The sequence below is a fragment of the Penicillium daleae genome (genome assembly GCF_028827525.1).
Source record: "Penicillium daleae strain IBT 16125 chromosome Unknown utg000006l_segment0_segment0, whole genome shotgun sequence".
In the NCBI taxonomy this organism is placed as follows: Eukaryota; Fungi; Ascomycota; class Eurotiomycetes; order Eurotiales; family Aspergillaceae; genus Penicillium; species Penicillium daleae.
The window spans coordinates 96,734-123,541 of NW_026623154.1; the positions used below are offsets into that span (position 1 = coordinate 96,734).

Genomic DNA, 26,808 nt, shown 5'->3' on the forward strand with positions numbered 1-26,808 from the left:
TTCCTCATGTATTAGAGTAGCCTTTTATATATAGGTCTTTCTCTATATAATCGTAGTATAGGCCTAGAGTCGGCCGATATTTGTCATCCTAGTAATGACCTGGATCGACTCCGCTACCTATTCTCCTGTGACCTCAACGGATACCAACGAGTCACCCACAGGGAATCTGGATAAAATCTCGGTCAATGATTGAGTGCGCGTTCAATCGATGTCAAGACTACGACTGTATAATAATTGCATTAAGCAATTAGAATTTTTAACGAGACCTAGCCTCCTTTTCAATACAGGCGCTAAAAAGTGATCTACTATTTTGCTCACATATTAGCAGAAAGATTGATCTCAAGCATCGGTGGATTGGCCCACACCGGCTCCCACGAGCCCCTGAAAATACCTTTCACCCACATTCATTTCTGATATTCTCCAATAATCATGCACACGGCTGTGGAAAGGAGAACCTCACAGATACTACTTCGGCGCCGGGAATCGGCGTCCTTGTCGAAGCTAACAGGCTCCACAGATCCGTCTGAAGATATATAATCCTGTAGACCAGAGACAACGGACTCGAAGATCTCTAACGTCCCGGCCATTTCAGGATCTATAGACCTTGTATATTTACCAGACAAAGCCCCGATTCTGAATGAGTGCGCCCACCATCTGACTGCTGCACAGGGTGGATTTTGGGAAGCTGCACAATAAGCTTCAAGTGGTTATGTTGTAGAAATATGCCGCTGTACACGGCATCGCTCTCGATATGAGTTCCTTTCCAATAAGAGTCCAATCCAGCATACTGAACATGGTAGCACCGTGTATCCTTGGACATAGGAGACATCCAGCTGAGATAAACGACCTCCTTGACGACACGAAGCGTCGGCACGTAAGAGTCGAGCGGAAGTGAAGTCTGTCGATAGTGTATCTCCGTCTTCGTTGTCATTTCTCTGTCTCTGTTCTGCCTGCGTTCTCTTGTTATTCACTTCTCGATGATGTTCTTTTCCCGATTTCCCCCACAGCCTCCACGGCCGGACACTGTATCCCTTGAGTGCCATGTCGCCTTTGGCCTCGGTGTCATCGTTGTACTCTGCCCGGACAACACCCCTCTGATCAATAACATCTGCCAGTTTCTCTGCAAACTGGAGCTTCCACCTGCTCTAGAACATCGAGTTGTGAAGTAGAAAAATCGGTGGCGCTTGTTTGGTTGTCCCACGTCGAAGCGTGCGCGGTGGGTTGTGGAAGGATACTAGGGCTGGTACACGAAATTCTCCTGGGTATTTTCTGCTTCTGCAGGCCCCTGCTTACAGTCGTTTGCTTTCACATCAGCAAGCACAAGGTCCCGAAGTCGGCTGGGTTATTGTCGTCATTATGTTTGAGAAGCTCATGCTTTTTCTCTTTCTTCTCTTTCGGTGGCTTTTTCGTAGCCAGGAGCGAAAAATGCGTCTCGCCTTCGTGGTAGACATAATATTTAAGGATATGGCGCAATGACTGTACTTCTTTGAAGTCACAGAGCTGGCCGACATGGTTTGGATAAGGTAACCACTATGGCTTGTCGTAGATTCTCCATATCCAAACTGCACTCTTGGAGAAAGGAGAACGAGATAATTTTTGGGCTGCTACCTTCGATGGCTCAGGATGGAATTGGCTTAAATAAAATACATTTTCTAATTACTTATGAGTAATACTGGAAAGTTCAACTTGCCCACACTTCATACGTTGCTCCGGGGGGCCATGCCTAAAAGGAAATTCTCAGAAATACGAGGTCCCACGACCTGGATGCAACTCTGAATTAAAAAGACTTTTGCGGGCTCTGCGTCCACTATATTGATGATCTAGGTAGCTTTCTGTATTGAGTATCATGTAGGAATTAAATGAGTTCAACTTATCATTGTATGTGAGTCCATCGCCCGTGGGACTCGAACCGCCGAGGTGTGCGTGATGTGCCTATGGTAGCTATGTACTCTACAGAGTCTACTGTACTGGTAACTCGGACTTTACTTGGGGGATCCGGGGAAAACAAACTATAGAAGAACATACTGTGCTGCGAGAAGAAAGAGGTTCAGATCGTAATACGGCCGGGCCACTGTACGCCGCACCTTAATCGTCCCAAAGTATCTAAGTTTTACGAGGTCCTTAACTGGTCCGATTTTGATTTTTGATAACGTCTCTGGGGTTGATGGGGGTAGCAGGGTCGAGTTAATTATTTCGACTCCTTGAAGCCTCTCGAGGTTTGTTGTTTTACAGCCTCTACTGGGCCAGACGAATAATCTGAGATTGTACTGTCTTCCTTAGGCCCGAAGAGAGGGTTCAATGTAAGATGTTTCTGGGTTCAGTTGTGGACGAGGTAGGTTGTAGAGTCTCATAATAGCGTTTTGTGCGCAATGGCGTGGACGACGATGGATTAGCCATACGTGCACCTCTACGTCTAGCGTTATCGTGGCTACTGCTCGAATTGCAGATAGAACACGAAGGAGCGCTGTCCGCTGCAGGGTACTAATTGCACAATACGTAGTAACTACATTTGGAATGACTAGCATAACATTCGCAAATTGGTGACTGTAAGTGGTGCGGCTCATTCCATAAGAAAGAGAGCTGTCTAGTCATCCCGTATGTCTATTAACGCGACAGTCAAGGGACAAACAAGGCTGGCCAATGGTTTTGAATTCCAAAATTTCTCGATTTACTCCAGGTGAACCTGAAGGACACCGTGAATCTGTAGTATTTTTCTTAATTGAACCTGAATGGTTAGCTGATCGCAAAGGCGTTGCCTCTATCCAGGCATGCGGTATCTCCTGTGAGCTACATCAAGAAAATTCTGATCTGGAAAGTCGGAGGCCAGGGTTCGTTTATTGATTAAAGGTTTTTTTTTTATCACTCAACAGTGTTTTTCGCCGCATTGGAAACCGGTTTGGGCCCAGTTTTCATTTGTAAGGATGGATAGACAGGTCACCTAACCCTCATCATTTCCAGTAGATCCCTTCGCCTCGATAAAAACTAGCTTCCATCACCTCAGTCGTCTCTTCACACGTATGCCCTTGTCTTGGTGTCTCTCGTAGATTTGAAATTTCAATCATCACCCACATACAAAAATTCTCTTCTCTCCATTCCATTCTGCCCGCTTTCAAATACCGAAAACTATGTGCTATTGGCTTCGAGTTGACATCCCCCCTTCGACTAATCAAATTGCGAGATAAAACTCCATATCTGGCCTGGAGTCCATGAGGCGCTTGCGCCCACATCAGTCGCCAAGGGCTCGTGTGGACCGTCAAATGCAATCCACCATACCGGATGACCGGTTGAGCACCCGGAATATACGGTTTTGATATGCGTTCCACTTCCCGCCGCAGGCTCTGGGGTGTTCTGCGCCGTACAGTGATTATCGGTCACGAAAGTGTCTCGAATCTGACGTCCCAGCGCGATAGGGAGAACCGAGTCAGAAACTCCATGCTGCGCATAGTACCCCACCGGCTGTGTGCCAGGGCTACACCCACTGAGATTTGCCCCAGACATGATGGCAACCCCCCGGAAGACGTCAGGACGAGCGCAGGCAAGCGCGTAAGACATTGATCCACCGTAACTCCATCCCATTGAATATATTTGGGTTTCATCGATGCAAAGGTCCGCTTGGAGCGTTTCCAGCATCTGGTCAGTGAAGGCGATATCGTCATCACCCGTGTTGGCCCAACCATTGTTCAGTCCCTGTGGAGCGACGAAAATGGCCCCATTGGTAGCCAGCGGCTGTACCCCGTAGTAGGATCCACCGGCAACATCCTGCATCGTCCCACCCAGCCAGTGGTAGCCAAAGATGAGTTTGTAGGGTCGGCTGCGGTCATATCCTTGAGGAAGTGCCAGGATATACTGGCGTTGGACGCCATTCACAGTTGCTGTATACGTTCCGCTGTTCAACGTCAGAGACTTACCGCATCCCGGGGAGAGGCTTGTTGAAGAAAGTTGAGAAGTGGTTGTAGAGGTCTCCGTCAGGATAAGTGTAGTCGTGGTCGTCATTAGAGTCGTTGCGCTGCTCACCATGCAGTTTCCTGGGAGGCATTGAGAGTACCAAGGATTTTGATAACTGCAGCATGCACCAGCTTCACACTGGGTTGCACCGTTCCAGCCAGTGCCACCACCTTGAATAATAGGTATGTCAGGAGTAGATCCATTATTGCTGCGCTCGGGGTCGATGTCTTACATTGGCCATAGAGGGTTTGCTGACTCAGGACAGTGAGAGCAAATCCAAGAACTATAATCCCCTTCATGTTTGCAAAGGTTTCCTTATGACTTGGTCGAATGCGCAACCTAATCTTGCGAAACACAGAAAGGGTTCAAGATACGTCTGTCTCTGCAAAATGGGCAAGATCTATGAGCTAACGACCTATGCTTCTCGCAAAGAGTTGAGGAGTATTTATATTTTCTCTCAACAAGGGCGTTTAGTGTCAAGTAGGCATCGCACTGAGCCAAGACCGTTGCAATGCTCACCTCTACCGGCTTCAAGAACGGCTAAAATGTCCCATCCGTTTCAGACAGCATGCCTGTCTGAATTTATCCAAACTTTGACTCCGCATCGTTGAACGGGACCCCGAGTTAAAGAAGCATCCGTATTGAGACAAAGTCCACTGAATGAATGGTACTCGAGATGTGAGACAAAAAGGAGATGCGCAAACGCTGTGTGGATATTAGGCAGCCATTCTAGGTTTCATTGCCATCTCCACCTCCTCGGCAATTATTGCAAAGAGAATTGCCGCGCAGAATCACTTGATGTTTCAAGAAAACGAATATCTGGTGCAGACCCTGGTAACCGTACAAGGGTCGGGGGCATTGCCTGATCAAGCCCGGACTTGCTCCGTACACGGGTCATTTCAGTCTTCTAGTCCGAAAATCAAGGAAAGTTGGGTCTCAGTTCACTAGCATCCAGAATCTGTAAAAAAGGGTGTTAGAGAGTGGAGGCCGAGCACGGGATCAAGCCCCTCAACTCTATGAGGTATACAAATAGCTGTCTATAGTCACCATGGAAAGGTTAATATCTTATATAAAGACTCCAAGAGAAAAGATGCTAAGGATGAAGGCTTTGGCATTGGATGAGCCATGTGGTAGGTAGTTGCACTGTTAAAACCATGACCCGAAGGAAGCGGTTTCTCGGCATTGTTTTATTGATCCTCTATAGGAATCTGCACCACCAACAAAAACAAGCAGTCTAACGCTCCAAGTACGAGCGTTGACCCTGCCCCGCACGATCTTGTGGGCCGAGCTAGTGGCTTCCTAGGAAGGTGAAGTACATACGTAAAGCCCCCAAAGTCATCGACAATACCCGAGAAGGCCTGCTTTTATCTTGGGTAGTATTCGTGCCCTTTTGGCCTACCCCCGCTTTCGTTTGTGGGGGGGGGGCCACTAATTCTATACGCTCACAAATCCTGCGCGCTTTTTGAAGATTCGCCTACGATCTGCTATTTCTACTACCTAATATACCTAAATCTGCCAGCTTTAACGAGTATCGCTTATAAGAGGCCTATAAAGCGGTTATAGCCTAAAATCTATATAGTAAATCATAGTATTTAGGTTCCTCTAGAACTTTAATATTATACTATAATTTTAGTAGGCTAGGTAGTCCAGTGGTAGAGACTACCTGGTAGTCCCTCTACCGATACGCCCCTATTAGTTGGGCATCCTAAACTCTGCCTAGTCAACTAATGGAGTTTAAACGCTAGAGGGTATAGGGTTCGAATCCCTAGGCCTATACTAACTTTACTCTAAGGCACTCTTGCTAAGAACCTGTCTACCACGGTAGTAGGTTCGTCTTACCTATAGTAACTAAGGATTAGTTACCTCTACGGCTAAAGAAAGAAGACGGATACTATATACGTGGATAGCGGAGCTAGAACTCTAGTATAAGGTTGCTACTAAGGTATACCCTAGGTCTCGGTAGTTTAATACGCTTAGGTACTATAGATTTACTTTCTAGGGCCGGATAGGAGAGGAGTAATTATTATAATAAGTAGAACGATATATCCTAAGAATAATAGCGAAAGGAGACTTAACCGACGAATATAGCTAGGGAGGAGCTTTTATATAACCGGGAGCTTACTATAATAATATTATACCTATAAGTATCGCTATCCACGATATTAGGTCGAGGCCTATAGTATAGGTAGTATTAGGGTACTTAGGACTAGTTAAGGTTAGTAAAGTATATCTAGATTCGGGTTAAGTATACTTAATACTATAAGAAAAAAAATCATATAGGGGTATCTAGCCCCCTAAGGTGTCCTGCCGGTAAATCAGGGAAAGCGGGATAGATCCGAGTATAAAATAATCAATCAATCAATTAATTAATCATCTATATTCTTAATTTTATTATCGTATAATATTTATTAGAGTATAGTAAGTTTTTGAAAATTCTAATATTTTTTTGATCGAGTCTTGGCTAAGATATATCTTATATAGAAACCTACTCTATAGTATATATATCTACTCTTCCTTTCCTAACTATAAAATTAATCCTCTTACTTAGTATTTCCCTTATATAATAACTTTATAAACTTAATAATCTAAAATATAGTGGTTATAATAGCAATCTAGGTGACGGTAAAACTGCCGCCTCGGGAAGTGATCGGCTCCCGGAGAACAAGGTGAGTTAGTCACCCCACCGCCCTGAGCGGCTCACGGAGCGGACATGAGCAGCTCCCTGAGCAACCTGATCGCTCACCTCAATGCTCAAGGAGAGACTGGCTGGCTTGTCTCCCGGAGAGCCGTTTCTGATCGTCCTTCCCGAATACCCACCTACTGTTGGGAACGAACGTCCCAATTGGCCCTGTTACTGCCTGGATGACCCGTATTGTAGACCAGGTGGTGTTGCCCTGGCTTCTGGGAGACTACGGCGCGGGGATTGAATGATTGAATGATTAATTGATAGTATCGTCACAGATATCATCGGCTTAGAAATAGGAGTAATCTAACTCAAAATGTATCGGATGTTCGCGAACACACTGTAAGGATATGGAATCAGGAAACTTATTAAGAGATATAACATGAGCGACTTTGATTGAGCCATCGTTAAAAACCTTGCTCTTCCCAGACTTTCCTAGCAATTTTATTCAAAATAGCGTCGTCAAGGCTGATGTTTGTTTCTTTCAGGATGCTCGGCGGGCGAAGAAAGAGCTTGTCGAAGCTGATAATAAGCGGCTGGCCCCCGAGGTAGAAATTATTGTTCTCGCCTTTGCTGATCGTAACGACTTGCTGACGTTTGACCCTATCGTTCACAAGTTCCCATAACTCTAGCACGATATAGGGCGAGCTCCGACTGATCTTGATTGTGATGACTATTTGAACATCGCCGTTGGATTCGGAAAGCCAGAACCGAGCATCGGATATCAATTTGCAAGGCGACTCTGAAAAGCCCGTTTCCACAACAACCGAGGGCCATTTCTTCGTTCGAGTTCGAGGAAGTCTGTTTGGCAAAAATTGGCAGTCGGGCTGTTTAGCGGAGCTATTTTCTGCTTTGCAAGTGGCGGATCCCAAGGTTTGAAGACAGTCATCGAGGCCTATTAGCTTAAGACAATCAAAGAAGAGCCTTTCGAATACGCGTGCCGCAATTTCATGAGCGCGTGAGACTGTCATTTTGACAAGGAGAAGATGTTGGGAAGAGTTGTAAGAATTCCAGCAACGCTGAAGTATACTATCGTCCGAGTTTAGGAAGTCGCGACTGAAGGCATGCTTATTAACCTTAGTGAAGAGCACCCATTCACTAGCCTCAAATTCCTCTTGCTGGCGACTCAGTTCCATCTTTACAGTTTCTAGAAACTGTTTAGTTCCCTTGTACGGATACCTTTTGATCGGGGGTCCTAGATCGCCGAGAAAGCTGCTGCTAGAGGTCTCGGTGTTTAGCTCAAACTTTGTGTTCGAGGACATGACGGCCGTAATCATACCGGCCCGTGTTAGTGTGAAAGAAGAAACATTCCCATATTGACTGCAGGCATTAAGAATCGTCCCCGAGGACCACCTGACGCTAATGTGACGTAGCCTTATTACGATCTTCGGCGCAATGGACATCTACGTGCAGGGCCAATAGAACCATGCTTCCCCAAAGGTAGCGAGTAGCCTGAGTCTTGGAGAATGAGAAAGGCTGAATATAGTCCACGTTTGACATGATATGGAAAAGTTCATGAGAAAAAAGTCCCAGGATGACATTCCGACTAAGATGATCAATCTAAGATCTTGTCACATCAAGCTGATACAGTATGGCATTGTATGCAAGAATGGGGCTAATCTACTAAGGAGAACCAACCCAAAAAAGATGAGTTGAATTAATTGAATCAAGTTGAAGAGACAAAAGGAGAGAGGGAGTGTGTAATGACACGTTGAGTGTTGTTTCTTACATAATAATTGGGGTCCGGGTTGAAAGTCCCGATTCTCGGAGTGTCGAGAGCCCCATAGTAGAAACAAAGAAATCACGACACAAATGAAACCGAACCATTTCAGGTGTATTTTATCACTCCACTTTTCTCGACAAGAATTTTCCGTAGCAATGCAAACAAGTCAAACATGAGAGCGGCGAGCTGTCACTTCTCTCTGTCACTCCCATGTCCAAGTGATAGTCAGGAGGGCTTACTCGGCACCAGACATTGCAAAAGTTGTTCGTAGATATCGGCCGGGAGTCACATGACTAGCATGGACCTACTGACGGAACAACAAGGAGCCCGTATGACTAAGAATGTAGCCCATGGAGCATTTTTAGTCTAGCGGTACTATGCCCTGTCTGTGTTCGACAGTTATGAGCCCGACTGTCGTTTCGCGCTATGCTTGCAGAGGAGGTCACAGGTTCGAACCCAGCCACAGTCCGGGTATGAAAGAGAACTAAGAAACGTTGCGATGAATCCGTGATGAATGAGAACCGTACACGATTGATCTTATTGAATCCACCCTTGAAGGCGGGAAAGAGTGACCCAACAGAAGCCGCAAAAATAGGAGTTTCCAGGATCCACCTCATATACACAGCACCCGACCACATATATTCGCTGAACCCTGAGGGGGTGTGACGGAACAACAAGGAGCCCGTATGACTAAGAATGTAGCCCATGGAGCATTTTTAGTCTAGCGGTATTATGCCCTATATTTGTGCGACACCTACTGGCCACTATTTAGATCTCTTCGCCCACCGGATCAATCAAGCTCTCTACACCTCTTCAATCTCTAAAGTGTCCTCGTAATCTTAACAAAAGTGACTTGCATTACTAACTTACCTGCAGACTACTCATAAATCTGCTTGTCATGATATTCAGCCTGTCAGCCACAGCTCTCTCTACTTGGCGCTCTGTAACACCTTTTGGTGGAAGCTAATATATAACCATGTTAATAGACTCCTCAGTGGCGTTTTCTGCCTTGTGGGGATGACTCACTCCTTTCAACGATTATGATACCTACCGACCTGAACTGCTTGATCTATGGGAACGGACTCCTTTGTATACCCCCACCCCTGGTTACTTAGACCGCAAATAGACGACATCAGTAATCTGCCCTTTACCCGATCCTAAGGACATAGTGAATATTTACCTTCCTTGCATCAACATCCATCTATCTAGCTGAGTTTTGATCCCGTAGTTGAACGTATAGATAGAAGTGCATAGGGTAACAATCTCTAACCCTACTTACTGCCAGTTTGAGTGGAGCCTGGAGGGTTAAATTAAATAATCGAGTTATAGTCAAGGATACAAAATAAGACCTAACTCAAGCGCCTAGATCCTACTAGGAATGGTTAAAAGAGGAGGCTAGTGATATTCTACGACGGAAAACAGCCCGTAGCCGACGGGTAAGACTAGATAATACTAATATAGTGTTATCGGTGAACTCCTAACGGGACATTAACAAACACTTTGAAGGTACTAGTATTAACTAGACAGTGGTAGAGAAATAGCTGCTAGCGTAGGCCTATCTTTTCCGTCGTGGCAAGAAGAACAGGCTTTAGAGATCGATTAACTATATCGAGGATAGCGGGCATCTTCCTTCTAGAACCAAGGAAAGTCATCGGTGACAACACGTATGCTCGCTAACTAAGACGCTTAGATTAACGCAGAGCAGATCTCTGGTGAGCATTCCGTATGGCACGATATATATCGTGCTATCCGATGTCCCGGGTCTCTATACCGCCACGAAGGAAAATATTGCTAGCAATATCTAGAGGGAAAAAGGCACTATTGATTAAAGACCTACTATCTAAAGGCCCTTATCAAAAACATGGAGCAAAGTAGAGTCCTCGAGACACACCGTGATGTTCTAGGTAGTGTTCGCGAGTAGCTCTATAGAACTAGAGTAGGTTCAATGTGTCCTCTAATCAATATCAATATCTTCCCGGTAGGATCATCTCAACAATCGATACATATTCCTGCTAATAACGCTATACCCATTAGGCCCGGCTATACTGAATCAAGAATAGTTAACGGGCTGCTTAATATCGCTCTGGAGGAATATTCCGAATGGCAGCAATCACGGGTAAGCAACGAGACTTTCAGGGATAACATCAACGAAGCACGCGATGTGACCCTCGAAAATTGTCTCGACCTCATGCAGATTTATAAGGATCAAGACCTAGGTTTCTTTGTGAAGCACGGCGTGAAAGTAGGTGTCGCCCGGCGGTTCGTTCATGACATCGGCTATACCTACTGTCAGCATATAAATATGCATGTGCATAATATCTTACGTCAGCTTCCTACTCTGTTGGATCCTGGAGGATCATGATGCATGAACCTTCCTGCTTACCCCGCATACGCCGCCTGATATATCATATTGATCCTCAACGATCTCGTCAACATTGCCTATCTAGGCTGGAGAACACTCAACACTCTAACATGACCTCGTATGTTCTTGATTACCTCATATGATATTTGCTATGTACCTCATGTTATAAATTGCTCTGTTTCCTGGTTAGAATGAACAAGTTTGACATCTCTTTATCTCAGGAAGAATTACCGGGCATAGTAGACCATCTGAATCAACCTTCCACTGCTTGATTCTTCTGTCTGATCAGCCGATTGCGTTCTATCCTGATTAGTCTCTCTTCCATAATCGTGGCACTAAAGATTAGTGCGCACGAACGATTTCTATTACGGTTCAATGCACCAGACGCATCGCTTTTGCCAACACCTACGGACCTCGCTAGCTTTTCATCGCCTTAATACTTTATATTTTCTTACTCGCTAATTTTTAGTATATACTCACTAGTGAATTACCAAGTTACTATATACTTGCGCTTGATTAATGAACCAGTATTTTTATCAATAGCATTTAACCAAAATACCTATCGAGGAGACCCTGCTACCGTCTCTACTACCCCTTAAATGATTCTAAGTTAGCTACGCAGAGAGTAAGTAGAAGCCACTATTACAACTTAGTAGACTTATCACTATGATATCTAAATTATATAGCCTCATAGCCCTTCTTAGAGATACTAATATCAATTTAAACGATAACCATTTAAAGGTAGTCGCATACCTAGACGATAGCGATATCGAGGTGCTGTAACTTCTGTTATTAATCTACCTACCTTACAGTATAAACATTATCTATCTAATAGAGACGGTTCTACTCTATCTGCTAGGAAAGATTTATGTCTATACTATAGAAGATAAGGCACTAAGCAAGTCTAATCTGGCTATCCTTAATCACTTAAAAGCTAACAACAACACCGAGATCATCCTATTTAGAGATAATATACTTTTAAACTAGCCTATAGAAGTATAGCCTATCTACGATATTCTTATCGCCTTCTATTCCGATAGATGTCTACTTAATAAGGTAATTTTATATATATAATTAAGGTCGCTAACTTCTTATCATAACTTACTTATATAGAAGGTCCTCTTCGATCGCTAGCTCTACCTCTATATCCTAGATTTCTCTTTCGACGGAGACCCGGGTATACAGAACCTTACTGCTGGGAGCTATTCGGGTTTTCGATGGAAAAGCGCATCCGTGTATATCCATGCAAATATATATAAATCTATCCTTGTGAAAGTCGAAGGAAATCTTGCAGATTCCTGCTCCTTCCAGGTAAAATTCTAGGAATGAATCCAAGACACACAAAGTATGTTTGACAAAAGGGCAACCCACCAAGACATTATGAGAGCATTATTTAAGCTAATCAACTTCTGAGGGTAAAAGAGCTTTCAAGAGTTTCTAGATTGCTCTCCTCGGTCAGGAGGAGATACAGCCTCGCAACGTGTTATACCCTGCTGGGCAAGGATAAGACAATACATCTGCTTCTTGAAGGTATAAACGTGTTGCATGAGAGCAGTGCATTCTGTTGAGCGGTCAGCCTTTGGATATGGGGGCCCTCCTAATGCTAGAGGCAGTTGTAGCATCTCGTTGAATAAATAATATTCGCCGCGACATCTCCCGTTTCTGGCACGCCCCTGGTGGCAGAAATCCCAAGTGATGAAACCTAGCTTGATTACCTAGGAATCGAGGTGATTATGAGCGAATGTAAGTGAGCATTTACCGGGGAGGTAGACGTTGTGACCGATAAGCGGACGTCTGAACAATAATATTCCTGACAAGCGCACGCGAAATTGTCAATAAGGCTGTTATAGATACACTGAAACTATCTCATGATATCACAGGAAATTGAATAGCTTGAGCAATACTCATTGGCGTGTCTGGCTCTTTGCAAAAGTCCTTACTTGATATAAAATGTCTTCATTCGACGACTGCCTGGAAGTACTAGAAATTGAGAACTAAATATCCGAGAAATTCAATCACACTATCCATGAACACCCATGGATCCGCTACATTGTCGATCAAAAAATCTACAATATCCCACATGCTGTAGGTTACTGCAGTCTCAATGGCAGAACTGAATTCTCCTACATCATGGAGATATATCAGCACCGTTGTCCACACGAATTTGAATTATCTTGATATCGCGATGCTTGCAAGCTAACTGAAGAACTGTGAAGGGACTATAGCGACTGTCCCAGGCTCTACGGTTTTGACAGAGATGATCAGGGTCTCCTCCTTCTTCTAGCAGCAGCTATACGATCTTGCGATGGCTTGAGGAACAGCAATTGGTAGCGGGTGCAGAAGCCACCCCACGGAAATATATCCGCTCTATTTTCCAACAATAACTGGTATATTTCATAATGTCCTCCCCAAGAAGCCCAGACCAAAGCTGTAGATTTATTTTCGCCTGTTTTGATCTGTATCGATTCCTCTTGAAGAACTAGTTTTCGAATGTTCTGGCGGAACGTCACCCACGGCTACATGGACCTTGTAGCCCTCAAAACCTGACATTGTTCTCTCTCAAGCAGGACTCAATCTCTCGGATTTTAGAGGAGAAAGGAAGTCTTTGAATTTTTCGAACTGGAAAGAGTATTGATCAAATGCGGTCTTAATTGGTAACTATGGATTTCAATCAACTGGCTTCCGAATCTGGCTGGCTCCTATGAAACGAATTTGTCAATGAAAAAAGTACGTCAGGATGAGGATCAATGTACTGGCGAGTACTGAACATGTGTAATAGAATAAGTTGATTGATTGAAAGTTGATGAGAGCGGTTCTGCACCCCCGAGGGTCTGTATCATCAGGGTGAGGTGTGTTACGACGCCATACTTCTGGTTCTAACTCGAATACCATATGAATACTTAAGGAAATTGGGCGGATGATGGACAGCCTATCCTAGAACAGTTTTGTTTGAATTTGAACTCTCATTCAGTTTGACAAAGTATACTAGTATCCTAGTATGTGAACCGGAATCCAGGATGATCATCACCCAAATTTTGTACTTCATCGGGATCGAGCGCCAGCCGATCATCGCGCGCCCCCTGATCCCTCCGCCGACTCTCTTGCCACAGAAGCAAAAATAATATGACGGATGCTATAACGCACAATCAAATTAGACCCAAGCTCGTGCCATTACCTATATAATAGTATGGTGCCTCAGGCGACATAAAGATGTTGCTAGCAACAAAGCCGCCACAATTTCTAACCCCAATTTGGATTGCAGACGCCACAGCCTGCTTGTAATGCCCACTCATATTATTACTCAATCATCCTAAGAAAATGTATCTCGTTGAACTCGAAAGATGCGAGGGATCACCCTCGTTGCCACCACAGTGGTTGTCAAGCAGGATTTTGAAAGCCTCCTCAGTCCTACCGCGCGAGATGAGCCAGCGGGGAGACTCAGGTACCCATCAGGTAAGGCCGAGAGATATGATAGACGGAAACATTTGGATCAAGGACACCGCACGCCACGACCAATCACTCTTAATGGTCAGGGTGCCCAAGGTGACCCATGCGGCAATCTTTGCACCAAAATAGTAGAGTGTGTTGAGAAGAGTTGATAACTGCGCTCGATATTAGGAGTGAGCAAGCTCTGTGACAAGCATCGGAGCAGCAGTGTATTCGAAGCTTAGTTCGAGGGCATGATGCCACAGGTCGCAGCGAACGTAGGCAACCCCTGAGCAAACGACTGCAGAAAAACACCCACGATGATAGTCACCGAACCGATGATGATTGTGTACCCGCTCCCAATCCTCTCTACTAGCCACCACAGGAAGAACTGCGAGACCGCTCCGCCGAGACCTTGGGTCCCGTTGAAGATACCAAGCTGTCCGCTGGTGGGATGATGGAAGTATTCTGGCCAGAAGTCAGAGTCTCCATGCCGTTCATAATGGACCCATCCAGCCCTGATTTAGGTCGTTAGCCAGACTTTATTCGTGTTGCCGTCTGTGTAGTCCCTTGCCGTTGGTGACCTGAACAACAAGAATGACACTGAGCCACAAGTAAAGTGTGGTAAGTGCGGGTATTTGTACCATGGCTGGTCGAGGAACCCCCGGACCCTCGGCCCGGGTAAATAAGGGATAAAGTAGGAAGCGGCTGCTTGACTTATGGGGAATGCTGGCTTACCTGGCAGTTTCTTTACACCCCCACGTTGAATTCCAAGCCCGGGTAAATATGAGAAGGGGGGTTGTGGGGTTGGATACAACAGCCGTTTTTTTTGAACATTCCCTTTTTCCCACACTTTTTCCCAACTTTATTTTGAGAGACAACGCTTTGTTTTACTCTTCCAATCAAGGTTAATTTTGACTATGATATCTCCCATCAAGGTCGGTATCGTAGGCTATGGCTTTTCAACGAAGTGCTTTCACTTGCCCTTCATCCTGCCTAACCACGAACTCGAAGTGCACGCGTTCCTTCAGCGCGCTGCGGCCCCTTCCGCAGACCCGGCATCCAAGTCGAAGGCCTGGGGTCACTGCACCGTAGACTTCCCACGGGTGAAACATTATCAGACTGCTGACGAGTTTTTTGCCGACGTTGCCATTGAGCTCGTTGTCATCTGCGCACACACTCACCGTGAGTTCGTAGAAAAGGCCCTCAAAGCAGGAAAGCACGGTAAACGAAAAATGAGACATCCCTCTTTTGGCCCGAAAGCTAACCAACCACATCTTCCAGTTGTTGTTGAGAAGCCATTCGTGGCTACAAGCTCCGACGCAGATGAGCTTATTGAGCTTGCCAAGGCACAAGGAAAAGTTCTGACAGTATTTCACAGTACGCGACTCGCTCTCCGGTATTATAAATATGAAATCTGACTCTCAGTTCACACGTGTGTGTGACTGAGGAGAGAATCTCTAACCTCGTTATATAAAGACCGAAGATTCGATAGCGACTTCCGCACCTTAGAAGACCTTGTGAAGAAGGGTGTCTTAGGTGATGTCAAGGAAGCTGAAATCCATTTCGACTTCCCCTCACCATCTTGGATTGCTGGATGGACCCAGAAGGAGTATACTCCAGGCGAGGGCATGATTTTCGGGCTCGGTAATGGGAATCATCTCTGTCTTGCCCATGTATATTTTGCTAAATCCCTAAGAAAAGGCACCCACACGGTCGACCAGGCTCTGCATCTATTTGGACGCCCAACCTCGGTAACTGGCTTCCTCCGGTCCAACCGCGGGATTGACAGCGACGTCGATGACACGCACACCATTATCCTGCAGTATGGCGAGAACAAGAAGAACCTGCTTGTGACTATCAAGACATCGATCGTGTCACATATGAAAGACCAGCTCCGTTTTTTCGTCAGAGGAACGGGAGGGACGTACCTCAAGGTTCGAACCATGTTTACCATCTTGTCCTGGGAGCAGTAGAAAGACATACAATTTTCATGCGAGCAAGCTAACAGAATCCCCTTATCCTTCCCAGTTTGGCACCTGCCCTCAAGAAGAGAGAGCCATCGCAGCACCAGGCCTCCCCGCCTTGGACCCGAACTTTGGCATGGAGGACGAGCGCACCTGGGGCACCTTGACTACGACGGTGGAGTATGATGGGGTGCACCAGGCCCACGATGAGGCAACGGGTCGCTGGATTGGCAAGTACCCGAGTTTGCCGGGCTGGTACCGCGGATACTATGAAAACGTGGCAGCGGCAATTCGGGGTCGGGAGGAAATATGCGTTAGGCCTGAGACGGCGAGGGACGGATTAAGAGTCATCGAGCTAGCGAGGGAGTCTCATGTTAAAGGGGCCACTATTCCCTGGTCGTAGATAGCGGTGATGCACGCAGCGAAGCTTAATATGCAATTTTGAAGTTAATCAACGCTCGGGAAAGCCCGGGATATTGTATTTACGTCGTTCGCAGTAGTGTAAACCGATATATATATACTACTGCAGTCCAATGGTGAATTGACAGGTCTCGAACAGGACCTCTGCACCGTTTGCCACTGAATCAGGAGGTGTTTACCACCCAGTCCAACGAAGGTCACATTGAAAAGCCTGTTTTTCATTAACGGGGAAAATAAAAGTAATGCAAATGAGAATATGATGCACATAATTAGATCTAGCGGAGTCTATTTTATGAGCTAGGCTTACCTAGTTGCTCATGCCTATGTCAGGGCGGGCCCAGAGAGCGAAATGAGCGTGATGCCCCAGGTAGGGAATGGTGTAGGGAGAGTGGTGCCGGGATACACGTTGAAGCTAGTCATCGCGGCGCCTCTCTCCCGCGGCAGCTTATCACCTCACCTCAAGCTCCAACTAGCAGACCAGATAAAATTCCGGTTATTGTATGCCATAGGGGGAAAGAGCTACTTCTCTCAATACACTAGGTGCCAGGGGAGTAGAGATCGACGTACGACTCAAGATCTGCATCAATGTACGAAAATACGGTGCATATTAGGAGCTTTTTCACCTGCTGTCATCCCTGTAACCCGTGTTTGTCTGCGTTTCCAACCCAGCCGGAACACAGAACCCCAAAACTAGTGCCTAACAGCCGCGCTCCGATTTACCCCGGCTGTTTGTCGTATATGCCTCGCGTGTCTCCGACCATCCAGTGATTAACTATCCTAAACATGTTCTCGCCCGTCCCTCCGCCGGGGGGGGGGGGGGGGGGGATAGTTAAGAAGTCTTGCTAAGGGGGTCGATACCAGCCGCCACTAGGGAGTAGGTGTATTCAGCATATACCTGGTTCACAAGTCTGTTTCTCATTTGCGGTAGGCCCGAGTGAGGTGCTCTGTGTGCTGAGCTTGGGGGCATAACTCGGGGCTCAGATTTAGTATTGGGTAGCTATCAACCCCAAGAAAAGTCAATATTATTCGTACTGTTCTGAAGTTAACACCCCCTTATGCATCATCGAGCGTATAGTGCACTCCTGGAAACTCCCACAATGTCCCGTCTACCGCTCGGGCGCAGAGCCACTCCTGTAACAGATGGATATTATCCCCTCCTTGCCCCGGCGGCATAGGCACATCAGCGTAGACTAGCAGTGCCCCCACCTCCCTTTCTTTCCAGTCATTCCACTCTGGACACTGGGCGAGGAGCAGTCGGCCCCAAAAGCTGGTCTCCCGGCCTGTCGAGTCGCGGATATGAGCGTCGCGGAGACGGCCTTCTTTGGTATTGATCACCAGAACCCGTTTCAAACCTGGTAAGGGCAGACGTTCCGCCACGCTCGGGGGTAGTGGCTCATCCATGTAGGAATCGGCTCGCGTAAGAACCACATGCGTGATATTCGGGCACTGCAGCAGGTTCTCCACAAAATCCCCGTTAACGCAGGGGTTGTACAGCGCGAGGCGGCGTAGACGAGGCCAAGTGGGCCATATCTGAGGCTCGATTTCTTCCTCCACGGCGTTAAGAAAAAGCTCATCTTGGACGGAGCAGAAGTCCTCCAGCGCGGTCAGGCGGGAGAACGCTACGCGGAGGGTCTTTCGGAGGCCCTGCACGTCATCCTCCGGGTAGAGATACCGTAGGGGGATGTTGATGACGAGGTTTCGCAGGGAGGAGCGTAAGTGCGAGAATAAACGGTCGATCTGGTGCACTATATGGGGTTCATCTAGCTTGCCTGGGGGGAATGGGGCCAGGAAGAGCGAGTAGGCTTGTATGCACTGGTCTGTACCGTTGGTGTCATTGTCAACAAAGTAGCCGCTTTTGTCAAACAGATTGTCGAGTCGCTCTATCGAGTCAACATAAAGACAGTGGCGGAAGAGAAGCTGTCGCGCTGGGTGGTAGGTTGGCTTGCATGCCAGGGTGAGACTGATTAAGGTCTGTGTCACAATGTCACTTGGGGGGTGTATCTTGCGCGAAGTCGAGGGGATGAGACTCTCCACGATCTGGAGGATCACTTCGCCGGGAATGGTGGACATTGTTGCTGTTGTTTTTATTGCTGTGAGGCGCCGAGTCCTAGAGAAAAGAGTGCATTTCCACGAGGATCTAAAAGCTAAAGATGAAAGAAAACAAAGGGAGGGAACTCCCAAGTACGGAAATGAGAGAGGCCCTAAGGCAGCTATCGGAATCCAGCGCTCGGATATAGAATATCTAGATTGCCGATTGTTTTGTATTAGTCAGCCTGCCCCCATCAAAATCAATGACGTTCTAGTCGTACAAGGTAATTAACCCAACCCCCTGAATCGACCTGAGGGGTCTCGTGGCTAGATTTAATTGACTCGGTAAGTACAAGAACGATGCCTGCACTTATTAAATCTAAACGATTGTTAACATTCACCTTCAGACACCCCAAAACAAAATGGCTTGAAATTACGAACAAAATACCCCGTACCGCCAGGCACCTATTACATCTTCGGTCGTAGCTTTTGAAAGTGAATGAATGAGATCACACGCAGCTGTCACGCATCTTATAGCTGCATTCTGTTGATACAAGGTTGACCAGGAGCCAGACTGTGCTTGATCGACTTTTGAGATAGCGACTGAGCAATAAGTGCTGAACCTAGGGCGGTAAAGCAGCAATTTCAAATGGAGATATCTGGAGAGAAAGTCAATATTCCAATATACACGGTTGATTCTCAAATTACCTGGCACGGAGAACGTTGGATTAACGACGAAAAGTGCGGTCAGAGTTTAGGGGATTCAGTGGCATCCATGCGAAGACAGTAGGGAGTGAAGACTCGAATTCTTCTAGTGACTTGTCTATAGCCATAATGGCCTTAAAATCACTCTCTGGCGCCGGCGAGGATTCCTCTTCTTCTGGACTTTCGTCTTCGCCGCGATAGACTGTCAAGACAATCTTCCAAAGAATTCCAATCAGATTCATATTTTGGTGCAAAAACTAATTAGTAGATATAGTTCCCTCAGGCTGTCAAGTTCCTTGTCTGCTAACAGAAAGGTACTCGTCATCGACGGGTAAGGGTAATGGGATTCGCGAAAAATTCTGTGTCATGTGGATGGCCCATTGTCATGCTCATGATTCTAGGAAAGTCAGTCAGTATAGATGCAGAAATAAGACTGGGCGGAGCCCTACGTGTCCATTTGCACACACGCACACTATGCTCGCCAACGCTGTTCCTTCTCTAGAGCACTCAGGGTGCTGAACTAGCGACGGTTCTGTAGTCCAAGACCGACTGCCATTCGATGTGCCATGCCAATGACATTCCAACATCTTCTGGGATATGGCGTACATTGTAAATATATCGCCACTAGCAGAAGCCCCTGAACAAACCCAGACTTCCACTGTCAAGGATATCAATGTTCATCAAGCTCTCCATCCGTTCGTAAAACATCATAGAGGTATTTCGCTTATCACGAGGCTCCATATTAGAGAATTTGCAGGCAATGGCAAACATTGCATTTAGAGCGCAATGAAATACAGGAACTGGACAATGGGGACCACCGAGGCCCACATCTAGCAGAGATTTGTTTGCAACATTGGCATGGTTCGTCCATATACGTTCATAAGTAGCCATGGAGCTCTCCGTGTGTACCCACGGGTAGAATATGTGGATGTTGGTGAAGTATATCTCCAAGAGCCAGTCCGCTTGTTGCCTAGGTGGAAGCGAAAAGTCGTCCGAAAGCATCGTGGCCATCCTAGTTGAGAGTAAAGCACTGGCACAGAACTGATAAGGCGATGAGGTTGGACAGCTAGATACGGCGGGTTGATGCTGGGACTGGGTGGACTGGCGCCCAGGTGAGGTCTGAGCGCATTGATGAACTAAGGACACAAGAGATGACCGTCCATAGTACTGGTCGTGGCGGGCCTTGTCAGGTGTACTCGGCACAGCTGTCCCCATAGCACCGAGGGACATCGGTAGCGTGTTATTCGCAGGGGAAATATGCTGTACTCCCGAATCCTAACTAGGAGATGTATTTCCTGCCTAATGAGGCGAATCGGGATGTTGCTCAAGGATGGCTCCTAAACCTCTAATGTGGGCATATAGTGAATCGATGTATCTGTAATAGCCTTAGAAATCGAATTTTGGGTTTGCATAACGATCTCCAGGGCACTGACGCTCTTTCTGTCTGATATTTGGCCGTTTCCGCAATCACTAGATACTCGCACAGCTGACCTGTAACCCTCCTGAACCTATCACATTGAAGCAGTTATTAACCCAAACGTTCGCATCGCCAAGGGACTAGCCATGCTTGGAATATAATCAGAATTAAGACATTACGGAGTGCATGACCCGTATGGACGGGCATATTCTTCCTACAAAGATTAATATCTTGGTAGGAGCTCAGGGTCCTGCCTTCTTGTATCTCCCACCCCCTCAGAGCGACGCGCCCCGACGCGCATAGCTTCTGTCTTCCGAAATTGACGCCAGTCAAATCCACGCGCGCCTGATATTCCCACCATGTTCTGTTCGAATTATGGTTAGTAAGTTATGGTCTTACTATTGCCCACTTTATAGGTAAATCATGCGGAGTACACAACGTATAGTAATATCCTATTAGGCTATAGCCGGCGTATTCAAAGCAAACGCTGACATAGTAGAGACTTGAGGTAATGTCATATGAATCCCCCCCCCCCCCCTTTCTGACCTATGATCACGAAGGGTGAAGACGTCAACTTCGGAGACCAGATGGACAGAAACGGTTGGACACTGGCGTAGCACGTGGCTCGGGAAAGATTTAAGGCAGGGTTCAAATCCCTACGCGAGTAGAGTGCCAACTTCCAGACAAAGTTGGATATACACTACGCAAATAGGAAGCACGCGAGGTAGCGGCCAAACTTCTAGTGGAGAAGGGCGCTAATAGAAAGGACAAAAATGGCTGGTGTGCGCTGGAGGGGGCGATAAATCGCGGTACCAGGTGGAAGTCAACCTACGGAAGCTGACGTGAGCCTAGCTGATGTGAGCCTAGCTACGGTGAGCTAAGGACTGCTGACTCGGTTACGACCTTATCCACCACCGCCATGATCTTATCTTAAGACATATCCACCTAGACGATACCATAATTGGATCTAAAATGTGGTAGTATGTGGAGGAATCCTAGTATCTGCCCCACCAATAGGCTAGTAGTTAGGGGAACCCCCTTTCCAGGGTATCGCTAGCTATTTCAAACTCTAAGCCTCCATTGGTGTCAGGCTGTCAGCTTAGCAAGGCAAACTTGCTTTATATATACCGGGGTCATACTCCTCTCAATTGAGATCGCTGAGCTTATATTTGGTCCTTACTCACATACCTTTCGCTTGTGATACCGGGACGAGATGGGCGAATCAAAACCCTGGGTCGACGGCCCCTACACTCTAAATTAGCCCTGCCAGGAGCGGCGCTTCGGTACGACCACATAGACGCCACAAACCTAGAGGCTTTGTGCCTAACAATGATACAGGTAGGGAAGACGCTGACACCAGCTAGAGCGATGGCAGCGGAAATGTCGATTGTCCATAACTGCCTGATTCGCGGGATCAATTCGGTGTACAACCAGTGCATTAACGTCGCGACGCGAGGAACTGACACAGACAAGGTGGACTTCGCCAACTATGCGTTCCAGTGGACGGAGTGGGTTCATGAGCATCATAGCAGTGAGGATAACACGCTGCTCCCGCCAATGGGCGAGATCGCGAGGGTGCCGGGCTTGATGGACGTCAATACCAACGAGCACGCCGGGTTTCACGATACGATTACAGAATACTCGGACTATCTGAAGAAGGTCATACAGGGCAAAGAGGAGCTCCTTGGAGAGAAGGTGAAGAGCCTCATCGATTCCTTTATGCCGGAGCTCCACACCCACCTTGGGAACGAGATTGAGACACTGGTCAATTTGGAAAAATACGCCAAGGTGGACTGGGATGCTTGGTTCAAGAAGAAGGTGGGCAGAATGGTAAAGGAGTCTATGGGCCAATATGAATACCGGGTAAGTTTCCTTCGCTGTGAGCATATGGATGGGGAAGAGGTTTTTCTGACACCTAATGGCATGGGATTCAGATAAGCATTTTCCCGTTAAGCATCGTCTCACACGACAAGTCATTCGGAGATGGCGTGTGGCAGAGCTTCCCCCCGATTCCGTACATGTTCGCATTGGCCCTGCGCTGGATGTACATGTACAAAAATCAGCATTGGTGGAGGTTCGCTGGCTGTGATTTCAAGGGGTACCCCAAAGAGCTGCCATTTGCCTAGAGAGCGGGAAGCTGGGTTTGTCAGGCTTGTTTGGAGGATGTCTAGGTAGGGTTCTTGGCTAGGGCACCGAGCAATGGACATCAAAACTTTGGTCTAAAGATAGTCGGACCTAACAGAGGGCCTATACTAAGTAGCTCTCAACTATATTAGGAAAAACCAGGCAATAGGTCACAGAATATATTTGCATTGATAGTAATGGGTATATTTCACTCGGAAGCTAAAGATAGTTTTTTGGCTAGGAGGGAGTACGTCTCTAGCCTGTACATAGCGATTGTGAATGTTATAAGACGTCAAGTTGCTATAATAGCAACTCCTGGCATCCAGATTGCCAACTTCCAAACGACTGGTTGGACCATTGCATGGACGGACCATCACAACCCTCTAACATGAAAGAAGATGGAATTCATTCATTTCTCTCATATGAGATGAATCAGGGATTACGAAAGGACGCCTTCCTTGACACCGTTAGACGAGGGTTGGACAACTGAAGCACGACGCTTGTCATTGCCACCTTTGATCCGGCGGAAGCCAAACATTTGGCCAACTTCCCTCCAGAAGCCGACTGGGGGATCCATGAAGCTGGCTTCGTATGCATCGATAAGGGGCCGCTCCCAAACTAGGTCAGCCTCATGGGGTTTCACAAACTTGGTCCGCTTGATGATTTTCCAAATAAGGAAAAGGGGAGGGATCACGATTTGCATCGTGTAGTCGGACCAGAAAGTCGACACGTTCCATGGCTTGTACGCGGGATATCCATATAGGATGGTGACCAGAATCATCCAGATGAATGCGGCATACCCACAGAATGGTTGCAGACGGCCAAAGTAGGAGAAAGATCTCCGGTCAATGCCCTGTGCCTTGCATGCGCGATGGAAGAAGATGTAGGTCAGCGAGATCACGATATAGTTGATCAAGCCTATTCTTGAGGTTAGCATATTCTTTTACAAAAGATGGCGGATGGGACCCTTACCTCCAGCCGTGACCAGATTGGCAAACCAAGTAATGACGATGGAAGAACTGTTGGAGACTTGCAAAAATGACAGAATCGGGAAAACCATCACGATCCCAAAACAATAGATAGGCACACCCTTGCGCGTGGTATATGTGAGAATGCGCGGGGCTCTCCCTTCAAGTGCAAGGCCATACAAGGTACGAATAGCACAGTAGGTATACGTGTTACCAGCCGAGAAGATTGAAGTCAGCAGGAGGCTGAGGGGATAAGAAAAGGATTATTAGCGTCGATTACGGATCAATGTTCTGGAACGGGATGTTACTCACGCATTGACAATAGAAGGGAAGACTGCAATTCCCATATTTTGCATGCCAATGACATATGGCGAGGCGGCTGCAGAAGAGCCACTGGTCTCTCCCATGACTACTTTGACCAATGCGGGATCTCTGGCAGAGCAAACAATGCCCACAGCCAGAGCGCCACCAACGAAGAAGATTCCAAACCGGGCATAGACCGTCTTGAACGCGTTTTTGATGTAAATACGAGGGCGTCTGGCTTCCGCAGCGACCATGGAGATATACTCAGGTCCGACCACGGTAAAGCAAGCAGACCACAAAGCTCCCAAGAAACCTTCAAAACGGCCAAGAGCTCCGGTGTCGAGATATTCCATGAAGGCGCCAGGATTGTTCCAGTACCTAAACCCGTAAGCATCATGCTGCGGGTTTCCACCGACCATCGTGATGAATGTAAAAAAGAACAGTGAGAAGATCAGGATGACCTTGCCACCAGAGAGCCAAAATTCAGCTTCACCATAGGCTCGGACTGCCATAACATTCAGGAACCTGGATGCGGGAGAAAATTAGATCATTTGTATGGATACCCACGGAAGAGAGTGATCGCGATAGCAGTTGATCGTATGAGATACGGGAGTCTTAAAAGCGACAGAGGCATTGGAAATCCAACGAGAAGATTGCGGTGACATGTTGGGTGCGGGAGTTCTTACCCATAACACAAAATAATACCTGCGCAGATACCCGCAACGGGACCAGGCTCGGTGATCTTCTCACTCCAGAAGGAAAGAACCAGTGTAAAGGCTGAGATCTCGAATGGAATCAGGAGCGCCTCATAGAAGCTAGTACGTTTGTCAGATCAAGGATCACCTGGAGTCCACGTATGGAATGAAGGGCGACGGTCAAGGAAAAATAGAAAAAAAAAAAAAAGGAGGTAAAAACGAACAAGAAGTTCCAGCCGACCATGAAGCCGAGCGCATCATCAACCCATTTGCCAGCTAAGCGGATAAAACCTCCGCTAACGGGGAAAGCGGTGCTCATCTCAGCGAGACAGTTATTGATCATGGCCAGGAAGATGCTTTGGATGCTGTAAGCCAGGAACAAGCTGCCAGGGCCGCCGTGGTATAGGCCTGTGCCAATACTGACGAACAGAGCCGTTCCAATCGATCCACCAATGGCAATCAATTGGATCTGACGATTCCCAAGGTGGCGCTGGAGGTTGTCGGCATTGTCAGCCATTACACCCTCCTGGACGTCATGAGGACCCTCAGTCTTCAGGCCAAGGGTGTCTAAAACCCCGGTGATCGCCTCCTTGTCTTTATGGTTCGCAAAGGCCATGATGGTGTCAACAGACGATTCGGCCTAGGTTCTCTACCAACTTATATTGGATTGGGGGCAGGGCGCAGGTGAGAATGGATGTTAGTTAGTATCACCAACAACGTAGGGTAGGCTTGTCGTCGAATATTCTCAGTTGAAATCTTGTCGCATGGGTCTTGTTTGGGCAACTGGTCCGGGAGGTAGGCGGGGGATTGGATCAGCAGCAAAGGTCATAAGAGGGATTCGCAGTCGCGGTGGTCCGGATCCGAGATCAAAAATTCCACAAGGATGTCGCGAGGGTCTGGAGTAGTTGTATAGCAGCAGGGAAATGTCGCGTTGGAGAATGGGCTGGGGAACTCGAGGGGTAAATGGGCTTCGAGTTTCTAGGACGTGAGTTGCATGTGTCCGTGGAGCGCGAAATGATCAGGTCAAAGGGCACCTAACACGAAGCACTCCTCAAGAGCTTTGGGGGGAAGAGGGACTCGAAAGAGAGCAGAAAAGGGAAGGACAGTAGAAATTCTGGGACGATGATGCTGAACAGATAACCTGTACAAGGGTATCAGGAAGTCGAAGTTCCACTGTTAGATCAAAGCCCTATCTCTTGGAATAATTTCCGAGTCGTGCAAATATGTATCGAGGCAGATAGAATAAGAAATCTCCAACGCGCGGTTTGGCCGTGGGGGGAGACCAGGGTAGAAAAGAGGCGCGATCCTCTGAGGCCAGTGGCGCTGGGAGGCTAAGGGACTAAGGGAGCTCCACAAAAATGACCAAGAGTCTGACGGACTAAGAAAGTAAGATGTCCCCAAGAGGCTTAGTGCAGAGCACTAACCGAGAGAGGCGGCAAGTGACATTTCAGTATCTTATTTCAGGTGCCATACGCCATTTCGCAGTCCCGCGGGGAGCCCCACGCATCATGACGATACAGACAAGTCGTTAACTTACGGTAAGAACATGGGCCAAATGCGGGGTGTCCGTCTAGATGAGAATAATATGAAATGCTAATCACCCAAGGGACGACTGGCAGTGGAACAGGAGGAATTCATTATTCTCGTCCGGAACGGCCACTCTTGCGCAGGTCTGAGCCACGTTTTTTGCCCGATTTCGGTGTCTGTGATTGGGCGTGCCGGCTTGGCGCTGGGAACTGTTGGCCACGAACGGGCAGGACGGTTAACTAAACCGTCTTTGGACACGAGAGTCATCTGCCAGGCACGAGTCGTGTTACATCCTCGCGGTTTCTGCGGTTGGGACGCTTGGGACTCTTTCTTCTTGGGCCGTGCCGTGGATATTGGGGGTTCAATCGAAGAAAAGGACCATCTCCGGTCGATGGAAGCGACGTCAGGGGCGGATGGGGCTGAATGGGGCGGGCAAATCATGGCGCGCCCGTAACGCCTCTCGCGTCTCAGAGCGTCCATGAACCAGGAAATTGGAAAAGGATCATGATTGAATA

General features: G+C 47.2%; 7 protein-coding genes across 7 annotated transcripts; 2 read left to right on the top strand and 5 right to left on the bottom strand.

The window, feature by feature from the left end:
• Window positions 1-404: 404 nt before the first annotated feature.
• On the bottom strand, window positions 405-931 carry N7458_005868 (uncharacterized protein; the record flags this gene model as incomplete). The annotated part of the gene is made up of 2 exons (XM_056909250.1): window positions 405-595; window positions 652-931. 2 exons carry the CDS (start codon window positions 929-931, stop codon window positions 405-407), a joined length of 471 nt encoding a protein of 156 aa, XP_056764954.1.
• A 2,231-nt stretch (window positions 932-3,162) lies between these two features.
• Window positions 3,163-4,148, bottom strand: N7458_005869 (CE1 family esterase; the record flags this gene model as incomplete). Its single annotated transcript, XM_056909251.1, has 2 exons — window positions 3,163-3,925; window positions 4,015-4,148. The coding sequence occupies 2 exons, from the start codon at window positions 4,146-4,148 to the stop codon at window positions 3,163-3,165; spliced, it is 897 nt and encodes a 298-aa protein (XP_056764955.1).
• A 2,887-nt stretch (window positions 4,149-7,035) lies between these two features.
• On the bottom strand, window positions 7,036-7,890 carry N7458_005870 (uncharacterized protein; the record flags this gene model as incomplete). The annotated part of the gene is made up of 1 exon (XM_056909252.1): window positions 7,036-7,890. The coding sequence occupies one exon, from the start codon at window positions 7,888-7,890 to the stop codon at window positions 7,036-7,038; it is 855 nt and encodes a 284-aa protein (XP_056764956.1).
• Window positions 7,891-15,059: 7,169 nt separating this feature from the next.
• Window positions 15,060-16,509, top strand: N7458_005871 (uncharacterized protein; the record flags this gene model as incomplete). Its single annotated transcript, XM_056909253.1, has 4 exons — window positions 15,060-15,363; window positions 15,424-15,519; window positions 15,619-16,076; window positions 16,171-16,509. 4 exons carry the CDS (start codon window positions 15,060-15,062, stop codon window positions 16,507-16,509), a joined length of 1,197 nt encoding a protein of 398 aa, XP_056764957.1.
• A 1,070-nt stretch (window positions 16,510-17,579) lies between these two features.
• Window positions 17,580-18,596, bottom strand: N7458_005872 (uncharacterized protein; the record flags this gene model as incomplete). Its single annotated transcript, XM_056909254.1, has 1 exon — window positions 17,580-18,596. One exon carries the CDS (start codon window positions 18,594-18,596, stop codon window positions 17,580-17,582), a length of 1,017 nt encoding a protein of 338 aa, XP_056764958.1.
• Window positions 18,597-22,044: 3,448 nt separating this feature from the next.
• N7458_005873 (hemerythrin domain-containing protein) lies at window positions 22,045-22,802 on the top strand (the record flags this gene model as incomplete). The annotated part of the gene is made up of 2 exons (XM_056909255.1): window positions 22,045-22,539; window positions 22,611-22,802. The coding sequence occupies 2 exons, from the start codon at window positions 22,045-22,047 to the stop codon at window positions 22,800-22,802; spliced, it is 687 nt and encodes a 228-aa protein (XP_056764959.1).
• A 437-nt stretch (window positions 22,803-23,239) lies between these two features.
• N7458_005874 (General amino acid permease AGP2) lies at window positions 23,240-25,382 on the bottom strand (the record flags this gene model as incomplete). The annotated part of the gene is made up of 5 exons (XM_056909256.1): window positions 23,240-23,718; window positions 23,773-24,011; window positions 24,081-24,596; window positions 24,758-24,886; window positions 24,991-25,382. 5 exons carry the CDS (start codon window positions 25,380-25,382, stop codon window positions 23,240-23,242), a joined length of 1,755 nt encoding a protein of 584 aa, XP_056764960.1.
• Window positions 25,383-26,808: the final 1,426 nt, after the last annotated feature.